The following is a 25,294-nucleotide window of genomic DNA, read 5'->3' as shown; positions in this document are numbered from 1 at the left end:
GGGTTGGGGTTAGGTGTTTGGGATTAGGGGTTAGGGTTAGGGGTTAGGGTTAGGAGTTAGGGGTTAGGGGTAAGGTTAGGGGTTCGGGGTGAGGGGTTAGGGTTAGGGTTTAGGGGTTAGGGTTTAAGGTTAGGAGTTAGGGGTTAGGGGTTAGGGGTTAGGGTTAGGAGTTAGGGGTTAGGGGTAAGGTTAGGGGTTCGGGGTGTGGGGTTAGGGTTAGGGTTTAGGGGTTAGGGTTTAAGGTTAGGAGTTAGGGGTTAGGGGTTAGGGTTAGGGGTTAGGGGTTAGGGTTTAAGGTTAGGAGTTAGGGGTTAGAGGTTAGGGTTAGGGGTTACACTCAGGTTTCAAGCCAGCTTGTGTAAGAGGGAGGAGGAGGAGGATTCCCTGAGGATCCGGGGGGCTTGGTTTGTATCTGACTTGTCCTCGGGCGGGACCTCCTGGCTCGGCACATCTGCCGTCTCCTTCGGGGCCGAGGGCTTCGAATCGGGGCCCAGCACCCAGCGGAGCTTGAGGTACCGCAACACGTCCCCGACCGGCGACCGGGCCTTGGCTTCGAGGGCCAGGAAGCTCCTGAGCATGAGGGTGGCCGCCCGGGTGAAGCTCCTCCAGGGAGCGGGGACCTCCTCCTCTTCCTTCTCCTCCTTCTCCTCCACCCCCTTCTCCTGCCAGCGGGCGAAGGAGCGGTAGAGGCGGTCGTCGGCACAGCTGCGCTCCCAGGGGAAGTTGCCAGTCAGGAGGCTGTAGAGGAGCACCCCGAAGGCCCAGACATCCTCGCTGCAGCGCACCCGGGCCCCCAGCCGCTGCGCCGCCTCGTCGCACAGCTCGGGCGCCATGTAGGGCACGGAGCTGGGGGTGTGCCAGACATTGAGGCCGGCCCTCCTCACCAGGCCGAAGTCGGCCAGCTTGACGCAGCGGCACTCCCGGTCGAAGAGCAGGATGTTCTCGGGCTTGACGTCCCGGTGCACCAGGCCCTGCCCGTGGAGGTGCTCCAGGGCCATGGCCACTTGGAGGGCGCAGCGCTTGGCAGCGGGTTCCGGGATGCCAACCTGCAGAGAGAGAGAGAGAGAGGTGACTCGTGACTCCCGTCCGCTCCGAATACCCGGGGGGAGGGGGAGAGGCTAGAAGGGGGGAAACGTTCAGGGGCCAGCGGCGAGGCCTTTGTCATTGACGGAGTCACATCCCCTGAGACCCCTTCACGGGAGCCATGACCCCAACACAGTCTGACTAACCCCCCAACGCGACCCCAACACAGTCTGACTAACCCCCCAACGCAACCCCAACACAGTCTGACTAACCCCCCAACGCAACCCCAACACAGTCTGACTAACACCCCCGCTCCCCAACACAGTCTGACTAACCCCCCAACGCAACCCCAACACAGTCTGACTAACCCCCCAACGCAACCCCAACACAGTCTGACTAACCCCCCAACGCAACCCCAACACAGTCTGACTAACCCCCCCAACACAACCCCAACACAGTCTGACTAACCCCCCCAACGCCCCCCCTAACACAGTCTGACTACCCCCCAACGCAACCCCAACACAGTCTGACTAACCCCCCAACACAGTCTGACTAACCCCCAACGCACCCCCAACACAGTCTGACTACCCTCCAACGCAACCCCAACACAGTCTGACTAACCCCCCCAACACAACCCCAACACAGTCTGACTAACCCCCCAACGCCCCCCCTAACACAGTCTGACTACCCCCCAACGCAACCCCAACACAGTCTGACTAACCCCCCAACACAGTCTGACTAACCCCCCAACGCACCCCCAACACAGTCTGACTACCCTCCAACGCAACCCCAACACAGTCTGACTAACCCCCCCCAACACAACCCCAACACAGTCTGACTAACCCCCCAACGCCCCCCCTAACACAGTCTGACTACCCCCCAACGCAACCCCAACACAGTCTGACTAACCCCCCAACGCAACCCCAACACAGTCTGACTAACCCCCAAATGCAACCCCAACACAGTCTGACTACCCCCAAACGCGACCCCAACACAGTCTGACTACCCTCCCAACCCGACCCCAACACAGTCTGACTACCCCCCAACGTGACCCCAACACACTCTGACTACCCCCCCAACACGATCCCAACACAGTCTGACTAACCGCCAAACGCGACCCCAACACAGTCTGACTAACCCCCAAATGCAACCCCAACACAGTCTGACTACCCCCAAACGCAACCCCAACACAGTCTGACTACCCCCCAACGCAACCCAACACAGTCTGACTAACCCCCCCCAACACGACCCCAACACAGTCGGACTAACCCCCAACATGACCCCAACACAGTCTGATTAACCCCCAACGCGACCCCAACACAGTCTGACTACCCCCCCAATGCGACCCCAACACAGTCTGACTACCCTCCAACGTGACCCCAACACAGTCTGACTACCCCCCAATGCGCCCCCAACACAGTCTGACTACCCCCCAACGCCCCCCAACACAATCTGACTACCCCCCAATGCGCCCCCAACACAGTCTGACTATCCCCCAACGTGACCCCAACAGTCTGACTACCCCCCAAAGTGACCCCAACACAGTCTGACTACCCCCCCCAACGCGACCACAACACAGTCTGACTATCCCCCAACGTGACCCCAACAGTCTGACTACCCCCCAAAGCGACCCCAACACAGTCTGACTAACCCCCAACACCCCCCCAACACAGTCTGACTACCCCCCCAACGCAACCCCAACACAGTCTGACTACCCCCCCCAACCCGCCCCCAACACAGTCTGACTACCCCCCAACGCGACCCCAACACAGTCTGACTACCCCCCAATGTGACCCCAACACAGTCTGACTAACCCCCCAACGCTCCCCCAACAGTCTGACTACCCCCCAATGTGACCCCAACACAGTCTGACTAACCCCCCAACGCTCCCCCAACAGTCTGACTACCCCCCAATGCCCCCCCAACACAGTCTGACTACCCCCCCAACGGAACCCCAACATAGTCAGACTACCTCCAACGCGACCCCAACACAATCTGACTACCCCCCAATGTGACCCCAACACAGTCTGACTAACCCCCCAATGCTCCCCCAACAGTCTGACTACCCCCCAACGCCCCCGCAACACAGTCTGACTACCCCCCCAACGGAACCCCAACATAGTCTGACTACCCCCCAACCCGACCCCAACACAGTCTGATTAGCCCCCAACGCGACCCCAACATAGTCTGACTACCCCCCAATGCGCCCCCAACACAGTCTGACTACCCCCCAACACCCCCTGAGCCCCGTGTGGAGCTATTAGGGACAGGAGACCCAAAAAGGTCGGTCAGAGAGGGAGGTTTTAAGGAGCGTCTGAAAGGAGAGGGAGAGGGAGAGATAGAGAGGGACACAGAGAGAGAGGGGGAGATAAAGAGAGAGAGGGAGAGAGGGAGAAGGAGAGAAAGAGAGCGAGAGGGACAGAGGGAGGGAGACAGGGGCAGAGAGAGAGAGAAAGAGAGGGAGAGAGAAGGAGAGAGAGAGAAGGAAAGAAATAGAGAGAGAGGGAGAGAAGGAGAGAGAGAGAAGGAAAGAAAGAAAGAGAGAGAGAGAGGCACAGAGAGAGATAGAGAGGGAGAGAGGGGTAGGCGGCGAGAGGAAGAGAGAAATAGAGAGGGTCAGAGAGAGAGGGAGAGAGGGAGAGAAAGAGAGAGAGAGGGAGAGAGACAGAGAAAGAGAAGGACAGAGGGAAGGAGATGGAGGCAGAGAGAGGGAGAGAGAGAGAGAGGGGCAGAGAGAGAGAGACAGTGAGGCAGAGGCAGAGAGGTTTAAGGGGAATCCCAGAGCTTGGGGCCACCCCATCCTCTCCCCAGGCAGCCGAAGGCCCGGCCGCCAATGGCGGAGCGATGGGAATCAGGGGAGGCTCAAGAGGCCGGAATCGGAGGAGCGCAGAGATCGCGGAGGGTTGTAGGAGGTTCCAGATATAGGGAGGGAGGGGGTGAGGGAGGGATTTGAACAGGAGGATGAGAATTGTAGGGGCTGGAGTTGTTACAGAGATAGGGAGGGAGGGGATGAGGGAGGGATTTGAACAGGAGGATGAGAATTGTAGGGGCTGGAGGAGGTTACAGAGATAGGGAGGGAGGGATTTGAACAGGAGGATGAGAATTTGAAAATCGAGGCGTTGTCGGAACGGGAGCCGGTCTGGGGTCAGTGCGCTCGGGGAGTGGGTGGGGCGGTGAACGGAACTTGGCGTGGCCGATCTCGCCTTGGGGGAACCATTTTTATCCCCCTCACCCAACGCAAACCATAGGGTCGGTCTGTCTACCTGAGGCTGAATGAGGTCGAAAAGATCCCCGACGGGGGCATACTCCTGCACGAAGACATAGTGCTCGCTGGACTCGAAGGCTATCCCGAAGGCGGTGGTGATGAAGGGGTGGGTGGAGAGGTAGAGGGAGATGCTGTATTCCCGCAGGAAACACCTGATCTTGGTTTTGTGCTTGTCCATGAGCTTCAGGGCCATCAGCGTACCTGGTGGGGGGTCGGTGGATGTGGGAGGACGGAGAGAGAGAGAGGGAGAGAGAATTCCAAAGTTTCACAACTCCTTCAAGTGAAGACATTTCTCCTCATCTCAGCCCGAACTGATCAGCCCCCTTATCCCGAGATTTGGACCCCCCGTGTTTTAGATTCCCCCACCCAGCGGGAACAATCTCTCAGCGTCCACCCTATCGAGCCCCTTTCAGAACCTCCTAGGCTTTCATGAGACCCCCTCTTCTCTCATTCTTCCAACCTCCAGTGATCATGAACACAAAGTTTCTCCCATTGCAGGACAAGCCCCTCACCCCAGGGACCCAACCGAGTGAGCTATCGGGGTGGAGCCCCCAACTGCAAGTGCATCCTTCCTTAAACGTGGGGCCTGAAACGGTCCCCGGCTTTTCCAGATGTGGTCCGGCCAAAACCCTGCCCAATCTTTTTTATTCATTCAAGGGGATGTGGGTGTCGCTGGCCGGGCCCAGCATTTATTGCCCATCCCTAATTGCCCCTTGAGAAGGTGGGGGGTGAGCCGCCTTCTTGAACCGCTGCAGTCCCCGTGTGGTGTAGGTACATCCACGGCGCTGTTAGGGAGGGAGTTCCAGGATTTTGTCCCCTGTGGTGTAGGTACACCCACGGCACTGTTAGGGAGGGAGTTCCAGGATTTTGTCCGTGTGGTGTAGGTACATCCACGGCGCTGTTAGGGAGGGAATTCCGGGATTTTGTCCCGTGTGGTGTAGGTACAACCACGGTGCTGTTAGGGAGGGAGTTCCAGGATTTTGTCCGTGTGGTGTAGGTACACCCACAGCGCTGTTAGGGAGGGAGTTCCAGGATTTTGTCCCTGTGGTGTAGGTACACCCACAGCGCTGTTAGGGAGCGAGTTCCAGGATTTTGTCCGTGTGGTGTAGGTACACCCACGGCGCTGTTAGGGAGGGAGTTCCAGGATTTTGACCCAGCGACAGTGAAGGAACGGCCGATATATTTCCAATTCAAGGTGGTGAGTGACTTGGAGGGGAAATTCCAGGCGGTGGTGTTTCCCATGTGTCTGCTGCCCTTGTCCTCCTAGATGATAGTGGTTGTGGGTTTGGAAGGTGCTGTCGAAGGAGCCTTGGCGAGTTGCTGCAGTGCATCTTGTAGATGGTACACACACTGCTGCTACTGTGCGTCGGTGGTGGAGGGAGTGAATGTTTGTGGATGGGGTGCCGATCAAGCGGGGGCTGCTTTGTCCTGGATGGTATCGAGCTTCTTGAGTGTTGTGGGAGCTGCCCTCATCCAGGCAAGTGGGGAGTATTCCATCACACTCCCGACTTGTGCCTTGTAGATGGTGGACAGGCTTTGGGGAGAGTCAGGAGGTGAGTTAATCTCTGCAGGATTCCCAGCCTCTGACCTGCTCTAGCGGAAGAGCTGCTTATTCCTGTACTCCAAACCCCTGGCCACGTGCTACCCGGCCCTCCCAGCGGGCCAGCACCCTACATTCTCGAGCGAATGTGATTCGGGGCGGCCATTTTGGAGCTCGTCAACTTGGCCAACTGGTCCGGGGGGGTGGAAGGAGAGGGTGGATGAGGGAGGCGCAGTGGCTGCCGGCGCTGGGAGTTCGGGACCCTCCACGGCTAACGGCGATGGCGGGCGGGCCAGTACCCAAGCGTTGCCCCTCCCCCACCCCTCCCCAAAGCACCCGGCGGAAGGCAGGATCCACGCCAGCTCACCTCGGAAGCGGTGTTTGCCCAGCTGCACCTTGCCGTAGCTGCCGCAGCCCAAATCCTTGATCACCTCGTAGTGCTCGCTGACCTCCATGCGGGCGAGCGACTGGGACAGCAGGAGCATCATCTCCTCGATGAAGAGGTCCGGACCCAGGCCCGACCCGCCCTCCATCGCCAGGGGCCACGTGTGGGAGCAGCACCCGATCCAGGCGCACCTCAGGGACCTGCCAGGCAAACAAACGCACAATGATTCAGACCAGCAATCCTGGCACCGTGCGGCACTGCCATGGGGCATCGGTTATTCAGCAGGGTAAGGATCGTCACTGTGTAACTGTACAGAGTCAGTGTTTATTCAGCAGGGTAAGGATCGTCACTGTGTAACTGTACAGAGTCACTGTTTATTCAGCAGGGTAAGGATCACTCACTGTGTAACTGTACAGAGTCACTGTTTATTCAGCAGGGTAAGGGTCACTCACCGTGTAACTGTACAGAGTCAGTGTTTATTCAGCAGGGTAAGGATCACTCACTGTGTAACTGTACAGAGTCACTGTTTATTCAGCAGGGTAAGGATCACTCACTGTGTAACTGTACAGAGTCACTGTTTATTCAGTGTAAGGATCACTCACTGTGTAACTGTGCAGAGTCACTGTTTATTCAGCAGGGTAAGGATCACTCACTGTGTAACTGTACAGAGTCACTGTTTATTCAGTAGGGTAAGGATCACTCACTGTGTAACTGTACAGAGTCACTGTTTATTCAGTAGGGTAAGGATCACTCACTGTGTAACTGTACAGAGTCACTGTTTATTCTGCAGGGTAATGATCACTCACTGTGTAACTGTACAGAGTCACTGTTTATTCAGCAGGGTAAGGATCACTCACTGTGTAACTGTACAGAGTCACTGTTTATTCAGCAGGGTAAGGATCACTCACTGTGTAACTGCACAGAGTCACTGTTTATTCAGTAGGGTAAGGATCACTCACTGTGTAACTGTACAGAGTCACTGTTTATTTAGCAGGGTAAGGATCACTCACTGTGTAACTGTACAGAGTTACTGTTTATTCAGCAGGGTAAGGATCACTCACTGTGTAACTGTACAGAGTCACTGTTTATTCAGGGTAAGGATCACTCACTGTGTAACTGTATAGAGCCACTGTTTATTCAGCTGGGTAAGGGTCACTCACTGTGTAACTGTACCGAATCACTGTTTATTCAGCAGGGGAAGGATGACTCACTGTTTAGCTATACGGAATGTAATGACTCACTGGGGATTGTGCGCTGTAATCTAAGCCCTGTTCCCTGAGCCGTGACAAATGTGAACAGTTTGACCAAACCACCAGACTGCCCCAATTCTGCCTCACTGTTTAATTGAGGTTAACAGAATACGAGCACCAGGTTTGTAAACTTAGCAAGCAGGTAACTGTTCACTGAACAACCTTTCATTAACCAGTGGGAAAAGATTGAAACATGAACTGCTAATGTCTAACTCTCTGTAACCTAAACTCTACACCTTCTTCAATCCCTACATACACACACACACATACAAGACATATGAGACACACATACACATGGATTTTTAGGGTGGGATAAAACAGTTCAATAACTGCATTTCCAGAGTACTGGATTTGATGGATTGATTTTCATCGATGTTTTCCAAATTCCTCTCAGTCCTTGTTGATGACATGATGTGGTCTTCCAGCACTTTCGGTATTTAGTTCACTGCTTGAGCACTTGCCTTTCCATTGTCTCTAACAGTGACTTTCCCCTTTGCCTCTTGACAGGAGTTTCCAGAGAGAGCAGGTTATAGAGATAAGGAAAGAATAAGTCAGCTAACTATTATTGTAGGGTTACTGGAATCTTACACACACACAGGAGAGAGAGGTTTTAGGTCTTTTTTGCTTTCAGCCTAGGAGCTAGTCCGCTGCACTGCTCTCCCTCGGAACCTGGTCACCTGGGCTGGAGCCAATCAAAACGCTGTTGCCAGGCAGCTCCCCCTGAAACCGGACTCCCCCTCAGCACCATCCTGCCTTTCATGGTGCACTCTGTTCCAGGACAGCAACATTGTATATAATCCCTCACACTGTTCCAGCGGGCATGTCTTTCATTCTGCAGCCATTGTAATTTTAATCCCCAGTCCAACAGGAAATAAAAAAAGATCTGTCCCTTGCATGCCTTCACCCTTCAAAGAGATGAAACGCTGTTTCAAAAATGTGTTTCGTCACAAGGTATGTGACACATGGGCAACAAAACACCAGACTGACTTCCATTCATCCCTCCTCGCCCTTATATAATCTTATACAATCTTCAGCATTTCTTACCCCTTTAACTTATTTCAGTATTTCACACCCGGGACAATGCATTGGCGATCGCTTTATCTTTGTCGGCAATATGAACAACCTTTACATGGACGGTTGAAACAATAGACTCCATCTAAACAGCCTCGCATTTCGAGTTTTAAACTTTTCAATGAAAGCCAGCGGGTTGTGGTCAGTGAAGATTAGTGTTTCGTTGTTAGCGTGTCGGACATAAACTTCAAAGTGTTGAAGAGACAACAACAATGTTAGAGTTTCTTTTTCTGCTATAGAGCGCTTCCTCTGATGTTGATTCATTTTATTGTTTTCCCCCATACGTTCTCTATCCCTAATTGATCATCTTGCAATAGGACTGCTCCTACCCCCCCAAGTCGCCCCTGCAGCGATACCTTTACGTTGAGCCCCCTCCGAGATGGTGACGTATTTCCCCCGCCAGGTGCACGGCCTGAATTATAACGTGCAGCTCCTGTTTCTAGACCCGAGGGGCCTTCGTGGCTCCTTGCAGGCGTTGCCCGTCTTTTACCAGGACCTGATCAAAGTCTGTAACGTGGTCGCTTCGCGACGCAGCTCTCCCCCCCCCCCCCTCCCCCGTCAGGAGTAGCAGCTATCGTCAGAGAGCCGCTGCTCAGGAATCCGTCCTTTTCGGTGGCTGGCGGAGAGGAGGGCTGTGGCTGCCGGGGTTGACCAGGATCGGGGACGTGCTGGGTTGGCGGAGGAGTAGGCCGGATGCTTCCCGCGGGAGTTGGCACGTCGTGCGTCGGCTCGCGGCCGATGCCATTCAAGACCTCAGGACGGTCGTGCTCGGACCCGACGTCATACTGGGTCTCGAGGTGGCCCAGGTTCCGCCTGAACGTTCCCCAGTTCGGACAGAATTCCACATTGGCCCCCAGGCCCTGAGCCCTCCCTTGGATGCCGGTGCCCGGCAATATGAGCTGCCTTGGGGACATGCCCTCCGTGCCCTTTAGCATGGCGCGGAGGAGCTTCCTGTACGGGCTGCTGCTACACACCCTTCACTCCCCCGCCCTCGCCCGCCGCCCGGACACGCCCTGGCGTGCCTTGCTGCCCATCCGGCAGCAGAGGTCCCCATTGGGAGGCCCTCTACTGAGGTGTCCTCCCTGCTTTCCATCGGGGACCTGGGGTGGATGGTGTTGCACGCAGCAGCTCTGTACAACCGCAGAATGTGTCGGTTCACGGACTCCCAGGACACCTGCCCCTTTTTTTGCGGTCTTGTGGGGTCCGTGGACCACGTCTGCGTTAATTGCGGTAGGCTGCACTCCCTTTTCAGTTACTTAACAAACCCTTTGCTCCTGCTTTGTTTGCACTTCAGCTCCTGATCTACCCGGGCACCCGGTGCGGAGAGGGGGCCGGGGAGGGAGGAGGACCTCCTGGTGAACCTGCTCCTGGGCCTGGCCAAGTTGGCCATTTAACGGGCCCAGGCAGCGGACGATCGAGTTGTGGGGCAGGGGGTTGTTTGCCCCTCTTCCGCGTCCCCTCTCAATCTCCTCTGCTCCAGGGAAAATAACCCCAGTCTATCCAATCTCTCCTCATAACTAAAACTCTCCAGCCCAGGCAACATCCTGGTAAATCTCCTCTGCTCTCTCTCTAGTGCAATCACATCCTTCCTATAATGCGGATTCCAGGACTGTACGCAATACTCTAGCTGTGGCCTAACCAGCGTTTTATACAGTTCCAGCATAACCTCCCTGCTCTTATATTCTATGCCTCGGCTAATAAAGGCAAGTGTCCCATACGCCTTCATAACCACCTTATCTACCTGTCCCGCTACCTTAAGGGACCGGTGGACATGCACCAAGGTCCCTCTGATCCTCGGTACTTCCCAGGCGCTTTGATGTTTGTAAGTCTCCTTTAAATTTTGTCTTTGGTTTTGCAGTGACCCTAACTTAGGGGCTGCGTTTCATTTATACCTCGTTTTGTTAATTTAGTTTAATTGTTTCACTTGGGTACCCCCCAAGCCACGAGCATCAATTGCCGTTTTAAAAGGTTTGGTAAAGTCAGGGGCAGCCAACACTAGCTCATATATTAAGATTGTTTTCAGCTTTTCAAAGGCTGATTGGCATTCTGCTGGCCATACCACTATTGCCTGTTTTCTTAACTCCCGCTTTCTCCCCATACCCTTTGATCCCTTTCGCCCCCAAGAGCTATATCCAACTCCTTCTTCAAAACATACAATGTTTTGGCCTCAACTACTTTCTGTGGTAGCGAATTCCACAGGCTTACCACCCTCTGGGTGAAGAAATTTCTCCTCATCTCAGTCCTCAATGGTCTACCCCATATCCTCAGACTGTGACACCCTCTGGTTCTGGACTCCCCCCACCATCGGGAACATCCTTCCTGCATCTACCCTGTCCAGTCCTGTTAGACAGGACTCATTTCGTTTTAGGAATGGGGAAATTCTATCAGAATGTTCGCTTTTGCTGCTCTTTGCAACACTTGCCCCCGTCCTACGAATTTTGCAAATTCGCTTTTGGGCCAGATTTATGACTAAGCCAGCCAACTGCAGTTGCTTAAGCAGGTCCTCTAATTGCTTTACATGTTCTTCCCATGTGTTACTATATATTATGGCATCATCTAAATAAACCACACAGCTAGGTACTTCAGCTATGACTTGATTCATAAGTCTCTGGATTGTCGCTGGAGCATTTTTAAACCCAAAAGGCATGGTGGCTAGGCATTGATACAATCCACTGGGTGTAACAATGGCAGATATTTCTTTAGCACTTGATGTTAATGTAACCCCCCTAATGTAAACCCCCCTGCTTAAGAAGGGAGTGAGGCAAAAGACGGGAAATTACAGGTCGATTAGCCTGACCTCGGTCGTTGGTAAGATTTTAGAGTCCATTATTAAGGATGAGATTTCAGAATACCTGGAAGTGCATGGTAAAATCGGGCAAAGTCAGCATGGTTTCATCAAGGGGAGGTCATGCCTGACAAATCTGTTCGAATTCTTTGAGGAGGTAACGAGTAGGTTAGACAAAGGAGAGCCAATGGATGTTATCTACTTAGACTTCCAGAAGGCCTTTGACAAGGTGCCGCACAGGAGGCTGCTCAGTAAGATAAGAGCCCATGGTGTTAGAGGCAAGGTACTAGCACGGATAGAAGATTGGCTGTCTGGCAGGAGGCAGAGAGTGGGGATAAGGGGGTCCTTCTCAGGATGGCGGCCAGTGACTAGTGGAGTTCCGCAGGGGTCAGTGTTGGGACCACAACTTTTCACTTTATACATTAATGATCTAGATGAAGGAACTGAGGGCATCCTGGCTAAGTTTGCAGATGATACAAAGATAGGTGGAGGGACAGGTAGTATTGAGGAGGCGGGGAGGCTACAGAAGGATTTGGACAGGTTAGGAGAATGGGCAAAGAAGTGGCAGATGGAATACAACGTGGGGAAGTGTGAGGTCATGCACTTTGGTAGGAAGAATAGAGGCATAGACTATTTTCTAAATGGGGAGAGAATTCAGAAATCTGGAGTGCAAAGGGACTTGGGAGTCCTAGTCCAGGATTCTCTTAAGGTTAACTTGCAGGTTGAGTCGGTAGTTAGGAAGGCAAATGCAATGTTGGCATTTATTTCGAGAGGACTAGAATATAAAAGCAGGGATGTGCTGCTGAGGCTTTATAAGGCTCTGGTCAGACCACATTTAGAATATTGTGAGCAATTTTGGGCCCCGTATCTCAGGAAGGATGTGCTGGCCCTGGAGAGGGTGCAGAGGAGGTTCACGAGAACGATCCCAGGAATGAAAGGCTTAACATATGAGGAACGTTTGAGGACTCTGGGTCTATACTCGATGGAGTTTAGAAGGATGAGGGGGGGGATCTGATTGAAACTTACAGAATACTGAAAGGCCTGGATAGAGTAGACGTGGGGAAGATGTTTCCATTAGTAGGAGAGACTAGGACCCGAGGGCACAGCCTCAGAGTAAAGGGAAGACCTTTTAGAACAGAGATGAGGAGAAACTTCTTTAGCCAGAGAGTGGTGAATCTATGGAATTCATTGCCACAGAAGGCTGTGGAGACCAGGTCATTGAGTGTATTTAAGACCGAGATAGATAGGTTCTTGATTGGTAAGGGGATCAAAGGTTACGGGGAGAAGGCGGGAGAATGGGGTTGAGAAACTTATCAGCCATGATTGAATGGCGGAGCAGACTCGATGGGCCGAATGGCCTAATTTCTGCTCCTATGTCTTATGGTCTTATGGCCTTAATGGCACTTGCCTGTACCTTCAACAGATCAACTTTGGAAAGAAATGAGGCACTACCAACCCTTTCGCTGCAATCTTCTAACCGAGGAATTGGGTACGAATCTGTCCTCGTTACTACATTCGCTTCCCTGTAGTCTATGCAAGATCTAGTGGATCCCTCCAGCGTAGGGACCAATACTACCGCTGAGCTCCAGCCACTTTGGCTAGGCTCAATCAATCGATTGTCCGGCATATACTGGGTTTCTGTTTCTAACTGAGCTTGTTTCTCTGGGCTCAACCGATACAGGTAATATTTTATTGGCACTGAGTCTCCTTCGTCCACATAATGTTTAGCTAACGTAGTACATCCAGCTGTATCCCTACAAATCCCCTTATACTTCCCAAGTAACCTTATTAGATCTTAGACCATAAGACCATAAGACATAGGAGCAGAAATTAGGCCATTCGGCCCATCGAGTCCGCTCCGCCATTCAATCATGGCTGATAGGTTTCTCAACCCCGTTCTCCCGCCTTCTCCCCGTAACCTTTGATCCCCTTATCAATCAAGAACCTATCTATCTCGCTCTTAAATACACTCAATGACTTGGCCTCCACAGCCTTCTGTGGCAATGATCTTCCCTTGGTCCTCCCTCTAAATATGAGAGCACAGTGTCTAACTGTCCCAGTATTTGTCGAATTGTAGGAGATTCACATTTATGCACTGTCTAGTTACCCTTACTGCCCCTGCCATCCTCCTCTACTCCTACCACCTGGCACACTTGCTCTGCCTTTATTATCTTGTCTGCAATGATATTGCTTCAGCGTGTTTATGTGACATAGCCGTTTCTTCTTCCCACGCTCAGGAGTTTCTATCAGGTAAGTCTCTTTACTGACCCTCCTAACTACCATACATGGGCCACCGAAGTTCACTTTCAGGGGTTCATCCTTCTCAAAGGCAACAATGCCAATACTTCATCTCCTGCTTGGAACATTGGAGCATGTTTGTCTGCCCATTCTTTCATTTTGGCTTGGGAAATGTTTAAGGGCTCCCGAGCTGCTTCACATGCTCCTGTGGGCCTTTCTAGAAACATGGGCATGGTAAATCCAATGTGGAGGATTCGTCTTTCTGCTTTAGGAAGTTTTCCTTCATTTTTAAAGGGCACCTTATTTTACGACCACCGATCGATTTTCAATCATAACAAGTGACAAACTGAGTTAACGTTTCCACCACCACCTTAGCTGTAATCGTCCTTAAAGGCACAGCTTCTGGGAATGGGGTTGTCATATCCACGATTGTAAGGATATACCGACGTCATGCTTTCGTTTTGGGTAATGGTCCTACACTAATACCCGACAGAATGGCTCTCCAAAAACTGGTATGGGCATTAAAGGTGCTGGTTGGATTGCATGTTGTGGTTTACCTACTACCTGACATGTATGACGCATTTTACAAAATCGCACTACATCCTTCTGAAGCCTTGGCCAGGTAAAATGCCTGGTTATCGATGCTTGGGTTTTCCATATTCCTACATGTCCTGCCACAGGGGTTTCATGTGCTACCCGCAATATCTCCTTACGATATTTGGGCATTCCCACGATCTGATGAACAACCCATCCACCCCTCAACCGCAGGTTTGCGAGGGTGTCTCCACGACCTCAGCAGAACTCCGTTTTTAAGTTGATGGCACTCCGGAACTCGTCCTGTCTCAGCCTCAGTGTGAGTTAACTTGTTTAACTCTGGGTCTGCTTTCTGAGCCTCAATTAATGGAGACCTGCCAAGCACTTCCTTTGAATTATCCTCATCCTTAAAGAAAGTTTAGGCCACTCTGACATCTGCTCGTGGTGTGACTTTTGACCTCTGGACAATGGCGATGGACTTTTAGCCATTGCTCTGGTCACCACACACAATGGGAAAATACCAGGAACTTGTCCTTGTAACTGTCCTGTCTCTTTAGCCTCTCTCGGACTTTCTGTAATTATGGGAGAAGCTATAACCTTCTCTCCTGCCAGATCATTTCCCAACTCCATCCACGGGTAATTTCTTAACCATTGCTACAACCACCGATCCAGACAACAATTGCACTCCAATTGCACTTTGTACAATGGAACCAGGATATGCTTTCCACTTATCCCGTGTACCAATACTTTAGCTTTCATCGAACTCTCTGGAGGGAAAACTAGGTCCTTCCCCAGCAAAAGAGTTTGAGTAGCTCCTGTGTCCTTTAAAATAGTTATGGGTTTAGCTGCATCATTTGATGAAAGAGGGGTTATCTTTCCATTAGACAAAAACCCTTTATATCTCTCATCTACAGAATCAGAATCACAGAATCACACTGTGCAGAAGAGGCCCTTCGGCCCATCGAGTCTGCACCGACATGTGAGAAACACCTGACCTACCTACCTAATCCCATTGACCAGCACTTGGCCCCATAGACTTGAATGTTGATGAGGTGCCAAGTGCTCATCCAGGTACTTTTTAAAGGATGTGAGGCTAACCCGCCTCCACCACCCTCCCAGGCAGCACATTCCAGACCCTCACCACCCTCGGGTAAAAAAGTTTTTCCTCACATCCCCCCCTAAACCTCCTGCCCCTCACCTTGAACTTGTGTCCCCCTCGTGACTGACCCTCCAACTAAGGGGAACAGCTGCTCCCTATCCACCCTGTCCATGCCCCTCATAATCTTGTGCACCTCGATCAGGTCGCCCCTCAGTCTTCTCTGCTCCAACGAAAACAACCCAAGTCTATCCGACCTCTCTTCGTAACTTCAATGTTTCATCCCAGGCAACATCCTGGTGAATTTCCTCTGCACCCCCTCCAGTGCAATCACATCCTTCCTATAATGTGGCGACCAGAACTGCACACAGTACTCCAGCTGTGGCCTCACCAAGGTTCTACACAACTCCAACATGACCTCCCTACTTTTCTAATCTATGCCTCTATACCTTATTCACTTCACCTGCATTCACAGCAGTGGTTACCTCCAGACCCTTATTTGTAGTTACAGATACAATTTGGTCCATGGCATTGAGTTCCCTTTTCGGACTCAGTCTTACAAACTCCAATAAGTCCCATGGGCTTCCCTTGCAACTTCCAGCATTCTGAACGAATGTGTCATATTACTATGGAAACCCTTGGGCCGACAACTCCACCCTCAGCACCTTCCTCCCTGATCTGGGGAGGAGACCTCGAGGTATTCCCAGCTATCCATAATTTACCCTGGCTGCTTGCCCTCCTCTCACTCTCCCACTTTCCACCCTTTTCAAATTGATGGTGGGGGGGGGCGATGGGAAAAAGGTTTAGTTTTATGGATCAGCTCATAATCGTCAGCCATTACTGCTGCCTGCCTAGTGGTTGGTCTTCAACACGGGTTCCTATTACAGAAGGTAGGGAGTTTTTAAACTCTTCCAAGAATCTCTGAGAACTCCATAGGCAGCTTCAACTCCTAACGCTCGTATCCACCTGTCAAAACTACATGGCTTAATCCTTTCAAATTCAATGTCAATTTTCCCAGGCTGTTCCCTCACATTTTGAAACTTTTGCCTGAGTGTAACCCATATGCACTCAAAATGGCCTTTCTCACTGCATCATAATCCTGAGAAGCCTCCTCTGACAGTGAAGCATAAACCTCCTGCGCTCTACCTGTCAATGTGCCCTGCGTGGGCAATGCCCAGCTTTCCTTTGGCCAGATCATCTGTTTAGCTATCTTCTCAAATGAAATAAAAGAATGCTTCAGCATCCCTTTCCACAAAATTTGGAAGAGCTTGTACAAATTTAAACACCTCCCCCTTGGGTTCTGATCTCCTGTCTCACCTACCGGTGTCTCTTTTTAACCTGTCAGCGTTTTAATCTGGAATTCTCTCTCTCTCTTTTTCTCTTTTCTCCATTTCTAACTTCGCCATTTCGAACTCCCTTTGAAATATCCTTTCTCTGTCCTCTTCTGCCTGTTGCCTTTGGAATGCCCTTCTCTGCCTGTTCCCTTTGGAATGCTCTCTCTCGTTCCTTTTCTGCCTGTTCCCTTTTGGAGTGCCCTTTTCTGCCTGTTCCCTTTGGAATGCCCTTTTCTGCCTGTTCCCTTTGGAATGCCCTTCTCTGCCTGTTCCCTTTGGGATGCCCTTTTCTGTCTGTTCCCTTTGGAATGCCCTTTTCTGCCTGTTCCCTTTGGAATGATCTCTCTCGTTCCTTTTCTGCCTGTTCCCTTTGAATGCCCTTTTCTGCCTGTTCCCTTTGGAATGCTCTCTCTCTTGCCTTTTCTGCCTGTTCCCTTTGGAATGCCCTTTTATGCCTGTTCCCTTTGGAATGCTCTCTCTCTTTCCTTTTCTGCCTGTTCCCTTTGGAATGCCCTTTTCTGCCTGTTCCCTTTGGAATGCTCTCTCTCTCTCTCCTTTCCAGCCTGTTCCCTTTGGAATGCTCTCTCTCTCTTTCCTTTTCAGCCTGTTCCCTTTGGAATGCCCTTTTCTGCCTGTTCCCTTTGGAATGCCCTTTTCTGCCTGTTCCCTTTGGAATGCTCTCTCTCTTTCCTTTTCTGCCTGTTCCCTTTGGAATGCTCTCCCCCTTTCATTTTCAGCCTGTTCCCTTTGAATGTCCTTTTCAGCCTGTTCCCTTTGGAATGCCCTTTTCTGCCTGTTCCTTTCGGAATGCTGTCTCTCCCTTTCCTTTTCTGCCTGTTCCCTTTGAAGTGTCCTTTCTCTTTCCTTTCCTGCTGCCTCTAGTTCCAATTTTTTTTATTTGCAACTGAATTTGAGCCCATTCCAATGAACCCTCCACCCCCACCCCCACCACACCCCCACCCAAAAAAGATTGGAACTAGAGGCAGCAGGAAAGGAAAGAGAAAGGACACTTCAAAGGGAACAGGCAGAAAAGGAAAGAGAGAGACAGCATTCTGAAGGGAACAGGCAGAAAAGGGCATTCCAAAGAGAACAGGCTGAAAAGGGCACTCAAAGGGAACAGGCTGAAGACTTGGAAGACTCAGTCTCTTGGGTATTCCTTCCAATTTCAAAAGCTGTGCCATCCCTTCGATGATCTCTGCCTTCCTGGCTTTGGCAGGCCATCTATCTCTCGCCAATTCGATGAACATGGCTTTTGGGATCCCTTGCGAAATCGTCAGGGGGATCTCTTCCACTTGCACTGAAGCCTTAGCAGTTCCCAGTGCCATCTTACTCTTGACAGTACAAACCTGATGTTTCCTAGCTTTCATCACTTGCTAAATCGACACCCCCAAATCGTCGTTGTCCGTTGTTCCAAATTATCCCGGACAAGCCCCCAAACTTTGTCACGACTCACTGGGGGTAGTGCGCTGTAATATCAAGCCCCACTGTTCCTTGAAATGTGAAAAACCAAGCCACCAGATTACCCCAACTCTACCTCATTGTTTAATTCAGAATATGAGCACCAGGTTTGTAAAGGTAATAAGTAAATAACTGTTTAATGAACAAATTGCTTTTATAACCAGTGGCAAAAGAAAGGAATATGAATGCTAGTTTCTAATTCAAGAACTTAAACTCTACCTCCTTCTTAAATCCCTATACGTTAGGGGGAGGCAGTGGTGCAGGGGCATTGGCTGGTAATCTAGGAACCCAGAGGTAATGCTCTTGGGACCCGGGTTCAAATCACACCAGGTCAGACAGTGAAATTTAAATCCAATAAAAATCTGGAGTTAAAAGTCTAATAATAACTTTAAGTTAAGCCGATGGTCATAAAAAAAACCCCATCTGGTTCACTAATGTCCATTAGGGAAGGAAATCTCCCTTCCTTACCTGGTCTGGGGACATGTGACCCTTAAATGGACCCAGAACAAGGGCAATTAGGGATAGGCAATAAATGGCCCACATCCCGTGAATGAATTAAAAAAAACACACACAAAATATGGATTTTAAGGGTGGGATGACATGAGGTGGTCTTTCATTATTTAGTTCCCTGGCTGAGAACTTATCTCGAACAGGGATTTCCCCCTTTGCCTTTTGACAGAGAGCAGGTTAGCTATAATTACTGGAATCTTACGCAAACAGGAGAAATAGGGAATAGGTCTTATTCCCTTCAGGCCCGGGGCTATTCAGCTGCACTGCCCTCACACAAAGCAGCGGTCATATGGCCAGGAGCCAATTGAAATGCTGTTGTCAGGCAGCACACTTGGTCTAGACTTTTTTCTGGCACCATCCCATCTTTCCCAGCACACTCTGTACCAGGACTGCAACACTGTGTCTATCTCTCCACCTGTTCCAGGTGGCACGTCTTTCAAACTGCAGCCACCATAAATACAATCCACAGTCCAACAAAAAATAAAAAGCTATTTCAGCTGTTGTTTACAACAGACCAACTGAAATAGAAGTTATGTTCCTTACACAAGAGAGTCAATGTTTACTAAGCAGGATAACGATCACTAACTGTGTATCTGTACAGAGTCACTGTATATTCAGGGTAAGGATCACTCACTATGTAATTGTACAGAGTCATTTTATTCAGAAGGGTAAGGGTCACTCACTGTGTAACTGTACAGAGTCACTGTTTATTCAGGGTAAGGATCACTCACTGTGTAACTGTACAGAGTCACTGTTTATTCAGCAGGGTAAGGATCGTCACTGTGTAACTGTACAGAGTCACTGTTTATTCAGCAGGGTAAGGATCGCTCACTGTGTAACTGTACAGAGTCACTGTTTATTCAGCAGGGTAAGGATCACTCACTGTGTAACTGTACAGAGTCACTGTTTATTCAGGGTAAGAATCACTCACTGTGTAACTGTACAGTCACTGTTTATTCAGCAGAGTAAGGATCACTCACTGTGTAACTGTACAGAGTCACTGTTTATTCAGCAGGGTAAGGGTCACTCACTGTGTAACTGTACAGAGTCACTGTTTATTCAGCAGGGTAAGGATCACTCACTGTGTAACTGTACAGAGTCACTGTTTATTCAGCAGGGTAAGGATCACTCACTGTGTAACTGTACAGAGTCACTGTGTATTCAGCAGGGTAAGGGTCACTCACTGTGTAACTGTACAGAGTCACTGTTTATTCAGCAGGGTAAGGATCACTCACTGTGTAACTGTACAGAGTCACTGTTTATTCAGCAGGGTAAGGATCACTCACTGTGTAACTGTACAGAGTCACTGTTTATTCAGCAGGGTAAGGATCACTCACTGTGTAACTGTACAGAGTCACTGTTTATTCAGCAGGGTAAGGATCACTCACTGTGTAACTGTACAGAGTCACTGTGTATTCAGCAGGGTAAGGGTCACTCACTGTGTAACTGTACAGAGTCACTGTTTATTCAGCAGGGTAAGGATCACTCACTGTGTAACTGTACAGAGTCACTGTTTATTCAGCAGGGTAAGGATCACTCACTGTGTAACTGTACAGAGTCACTGTTTATTCAGCAGGGTAAGGATCACTCACTGTGTAACTGTACAGAGTCACTGTTTATTCAGCAGGGTAAGGATCACTCACTGTGTAACTGTACAGAGTCACTGTTTATTCAGCAGGGTAAGGATCACTCACTGTGTAACTGTACAGAGTCACTGTTTATTCAGGGTAAGGATCACTCACTGTGTAACTGTAGAGAGTCACTGTTTACTCAGCAGGGTAAGGATCACTCACTGTGTAACTGTAGAGAGTCACTGTTTATTCAGCAGTGTGAGGGTCATTCACTGTGTAATTTTAGTAAGTTTGGCTTTATTTAGTATGTAATGTACCTTGAAGAACAATGCTTGTTAGGCAAGATCAGATGAGCTGTAGTAACCAATGGGAGAGTAGTGTGAACTACCTGAGCAGTTAGTGTTGAGTTAGAGTTGGATTTAAAAGCACACGTGTAGTTGCTGCTGAGTATATTGTAAATAAACCTGATCTTTCCACCCAAGGAGTGTCTGCAGATGAACTCTATCATTAACAGCACAACATGGCCACCCTGCAACAAACCGGCGATGAGTTTAAAACAGGATTGAACAGAAGAAAACAAGTTAGAAAGAAATTGACACTGCACCTCATCCAATGATTTAAGTAACAAGTTCCATTAGAATTGAAGAAGCTATCCCCTCTCAAAATACAACCATTTGGGAGAATTGATCCTTTTGAACCAGCCACAGATGATTGGTCTCAACACATCAAACGCTTTTTTCAAGCGGATGAGGTTACGGGGGAAGAGAAGAGGCGAGCGATCCTCTTGAGTACTTGTGGGAGCGAAACCTACAGTCTGATTCGAGGTTTTATGGCACCCAGTGCCCCAGATTCGAAGAACTTTGATGAATTGGTGGACCTCGTGAAGGGTCACTTTCAGGCCAAACCCTCGGTCCCGATGCCGAGGTGCTGGCTTATTTCATGAAATAGTGCCCCGGGTGAGACAATTGCATGCTACGTGGCAAATTTGAAGCAGCTAATGCCCTCTGGCCTCACTCCCTCTCCCTCTGGCCTCACTCCCTCTCCCTCTGGCCTCACTCCCTCCCTCTCCCTCTGGTCTCACTCCCTCCCTCTCCCTCTGGCCTCACTCCCTCCCTCTCCCTCTGGCCTCACTCCCACCCTCTCCCTCAGGCCTCACTCCCTCTCCCTCTGGAAGCAGCTAATGGATCATCGTGAGTTCGGAATGACTCTGAACGACATGCCCAAGAGATCGTCTAGCGCGCGGTGTGAAAGAGGACGCTATTCAGAAAAGATTATTGTCCGAAGTGAACCTGGATTCCTAGAGATAGCGCTGGCCGTGGAGAGCGCAGTAAGAGATTCGAAAGCCTTACAGGGTGCGCAAAATGGCGCCGCCCTCCACATCGGGTGAGAAACCCCAGCCGAAAGAGGAGCGCAAAAGCGAGACTCTGCCGAGAAGCGGGAAACAGCCTCTCGCTAGCCAAGGAATAAAGGGAAATAACTTAGCAGCGGAATCGAAGGATAATTTCAACAGAGGCGGAAACAATCAGCGATTGGCAGCTTAAAAAAAATCGAATGCTACTATTGTCACAGGAATGGACAAATGACGAGGCAGTGCAAGGAGAAATTCAGACAGGCTTATCAATAAAAGACGAAGCCCAATGGAATCTGCAATGTAGAAGAGCCTGAAACAACAAATTCTGACATTTACTCGTTGTTTAACCTGAAAGATGGAAAGACAGGACCAATATTTGTCACGGTGAATGTAAATGGCAGCCCTGTTAAAATGGAAGTGGACACGGGAGCTTCTACTCCAGCAATTGAGGGACATACCTTCAGATATTTGAATAATGGAGAACATCAATTAGGTTTGGAAGGAACAGCCACCAAGCTAAAAACAGATACAGGGCGGGGGAAGACATTCAGGTGAAAGGCATAAGCAGAGTAACTGTCCATTATAGAAGCCAAGCTGCCCTTGATGGTGGGAGCAGGTGAAGGGCCAAGCCTCCTAGAGTGAAATTGGTTAAAGGAGATTAAGTTGGAATGGGCTGAAATTTTCCAGTTGGGAGCACAGAGTTACTTAGAATGTACGCCACCATCTTTAAGGACGAACTGGGGAAAATCCAGGGCCTGCAGGCCAAGGTTCATGTGGATCTGGAAACAACCCCTCGCGTCCTGAAGGTGAGACCGGTGCCTTGCGAGGAAAAAAAATCAACATTGAACTGAACAGACTGGAGAAACCGGGCGTTATACACACCCTGTTCAGTTTCTCAGAATGGGCAGCGCCCATAGTCCCCGTCCTCAAACCCGGCCAAAGCGTTGCGAATTTGCGGAGGCTACTAACTGACGGTTAATAAAGTAGCTAAGCTAGATAGGCCCAAAAATCGAGGACCTGTATGCCAAGCTGGCAAGAGGGACAACGTAAACATGAGTCATGCCCATCAACAACTAGGGTTGGACAATGCCTCCCGGGACCTTGTCACTATTAATACCCACAAAGGGGCTGGGCTGATGTACACGATGTTTCCTCTCCTTGTGCCATCTTTTCAGTGAATAATGGAAATCTCACTGCTGGGACTGTCCCAGGTCCGTAGTCTATTTCGACGATGCTGTTGGTGACAGGATTCACTGAGAAACAGCATTTGGCAAACTCAGGAGAAGCCTTAAAAGGTTTCTTGAGGGCCCGGAACGCATCTAAAAAAAATGATAAGTGCACGTTCCAAGCGAGGGAGGTAATCTATAGGGGTCACCCGGGTAGATTCACAGGGGCTTCCACCCGGTTGGGGAGAAAGTGAAAGCCATGAAAGAGGCACCTAGAACCATACAGCACAGAAAACAGGCCATTCAGCCCTTCTAGTCTGTGCCAAAATATTATTCCGCTAGTCCCATTGACCTGCGCCTAGTCCATCACCCTCCAGACCTCTCCCATCCATGTATCTATCCAATTTATTCTTAAAACTTAAGAGTGAGCCCGCATTTACCACGTCAGATGGTAGCTCGTCCCACGCTCTCACCACTCTCTGAGTGAAGAAGTTCCCCCTAAACCTTTCCCCTTTCACCCTAAAGCCATGTCCTCTCGCGTTTATCTCTCCTAATCTGAGTGGAAAGAGCCTTCTCGCATTTACTCTGTCTATACCCCCTCACAATTTTGTAAACTTCTATCAAATCTCCCCTCATCCTTCTACGCTCCGAGGAATAAAGTCCTAACCTGTTTAATCTTTCCCTGTAACTCAACTCCTGAAGACCTGTGCCAAAGAACGCCTCAGAGCTCAAACCATTCCTAGGAAGGATCAACTACTATTGGCCGTTCTTACCCAGTTTGTCTACAGTGCTGGCCCCCCCCCCTGCATTCTCTACTCAAAAAGAACCAATGTCGGTCTTGGGAGGTTGTCCCCAGAAAGAAACTTTCATGATGGTGAAACAATTGTTGCCCTCGTCCAATCTATTGGTGCATTATGACCAGACGGAAGAATTGGTGTTGACATGTGACGCATCTCCCCTACGGAGTGGGAGCGGCGCTCTCCCATCGGAGGGACGATGGCATGGAGTGGCCTATAGGCTATGCATCAAGAGCGCTCACCACACAGCGGAAAAGGGATAGTCGCAGATAGAGAACGAAGGCACCGTCCACCATCTTTGGCGTCAAGAAATTTCACCAATACGCACACGGCCGCCATTTTACAATCGTTTCAGACCACAAACCATTGTCAGGTTGATTAGTGAGGGCAAGGCTATGCCACCCATTGCCTTGGCAAGAAGTCAACGATGGGCCTTAATTCTGGCAGCAGACGGATACACTTTCGTACACAGGCCTGGGCGGTCAAATCGTAAATGCCAACGCCCTTAGTCATTTGCCTTTCCAAGAAAATGATGAGTATGTCCCAGTTCCATTTGTTTCGCTGTTGAATTTCTCAGGTTCCTCACCGGTCGGCGCTCAGACAGACCAGAGACTGGACAAGTCGGGAATCAGTCCTACCTCAGGTACGAGGACAAGTGCTACATGGTTGGTCCCAAGGAGCCCGTATCTGGCGAAATGGAACCCGTACTTCAACAGGAAATAACCAGCCCAGGACGGGCGTCTTATTGTGGGGAGCACGAGTGATAGATCCTCCAAAGGGAAGTTTAATTGTACTGCATGGTGCCCACCCAGGAGTTTCCCCGAATGAAGACCATAGCACACAGCTATCTATGGTGGCCTGGGATGGATGGTGAAATAGAGAGTTTAGTCAAACACTCTGTGCAATGTCAGCAACTGCAAAAAGTTGCCAGCGACAGCTCCATTACACCCATGGGAGTGACCCGGGGTAGACCCTGGGTGCGGTTACACGTTGACTACGCTGGACCTATCCTGGGAACAATGTTCCCGCTCATTGTCGGTGCCCATTCGAAATGGACGGACGCGTGTGAGGTGAAGTCACCAACGTCGGGTGTAGCGCCCGCTGTAGCAATGGAGAAACCCCGCCAGAGTTTTGCCGTTCACGGACTAGCCGGGATTACCGCGTCCAATATCGGCGCGGCGTTTGCCAGCACCGAGTTTCAGCGTTTTATCAGCCTCAACGGTATCGCTCATGTGAAAAGTGCACCGTAACCCGCCCTCCCTCAAACCGGCCGGCCGAGAGGGAGGTTCAAACGATCAAGACATGGAATCGGAAAAGCTAACTGGAGATCCCTTGGCAACCAAGCTAGCACGGTCTCTTTTTCGTTACAGGGCCACCCCTCACACAACCACACCCGCGGAGTTACTGTAGAAACGTCGACTCAGGATGAGGTTGAGCCTAATAACGCCGAATTTAGGGGGGGAGGGTGGAAAGGAGACAGGGAAGCCAGGAAACTGACCACGACTTGGCACAGACGCGAGAGGGAATTGACCGTGGGAGAGCCGGTATAGGGGATAAACTTCGGGGAAGGGCCAAAGTGGTTACCGGGCGAAATGAGTGCGGTGACTGGACCGCTATCTTACCACATGGGGGTGGAAAGCTGGGTCATACGGAGACACGTGGACCATTTAAGGAAGAGAATGAAAAATCGCCCAATATTTGGCCCCGCCAGTGATCATGTCCGGGTCTGTGTTTCCCATTGAGGATACCCAGCCCAGGGCAGACACGTCCGACGTTCCTGTAAAAGTTGAGGATACAGGACTGCGAGTGCCCACCGAAGCACCTGATGTTCAGGCAACTCCGGGAAAGGGGGTTCCTGACAAAGAACCTGAAGCTGTGTAGCTGAGACATTCCACATGTACCAGGAAACCACCTGAAAGA

The 25,294-nt window shown here is 50.5% G+C and overlaps 1 protein-coding gene across 1 annotated transcript; it reads right to left on the bottom strand.

Annotated features, from left to right (window-relative positions):
- Positions 1–344: 344 nt before the first annotated feature.
- Positions 345–6,373, bottom strand: LOC144676892 (serine/threonine-protein kinase SBK1-like). The gene is made up of 3 exons (XM_078537209.1): positions 6,196–6,373; positions 4,287–4,489; positions 345–1,046 (listed from the first exon to the last, which is right to left on the bottom strand). The coding sequence occupies exons 1-3, from the start codon at positions 6,359–6,361 to the stop codon at positions 345–347; spliced, it is 1,071 nt and encodes a 356-aa protein (XP_078393335.1). The 5' UTR covers positions 6,362–6,373.
- Positions 6,374–25,294: the final 18,921 nt, after the last annotated feature.

Source organism: Cetorhinus maximus, unplaced genomic scaffold (assembly GCF_964194155.1).
Source record: "Cetorhinus maximus unplaced genomic scaffold, sCetMax3.hap1.1 HAP1_SCAFFOLD_2055, whole genome shotgun sequence".
Lineage (NCBI taxonomy): Eukaryota > Metazoa > Chordata > Chondrichthyes > Lamniformes > Cetorhinidae > Cetorhinus > Cetorhinus maximus.
The sequence above is the reverse complement of the archived record's forward strand: the minus strand, read 5'-3'. Positions and strand labels throughout refer to the sequence as shown.

Excerpts from the sequence above, each read along its gene's own strand:
- LOC144676892 (XM_078537209.1), bottom strand. The coding sequence starts at position 6,361 with ATGGAGGGCGGGTCGGGCCTGGGTCCGGACCTCTTCATCGAGGAGATG. Across the intron at positions 4,490-6,195 it reads GGGCAAACACCGCTTCCGAG|GTACGCTGATGGCCCTGAAG; the intron begins GTGAGCTGGCGT and ends ACCCCCCACCAG. Across the intron at positions 1,047-4,286 it reads TCGACCTCATTCAGCCTCAG|GTTGGCATCCCGGAACCCGC; the intron begins GTAGACAGACCG and ends CTCTCTCTGCAG.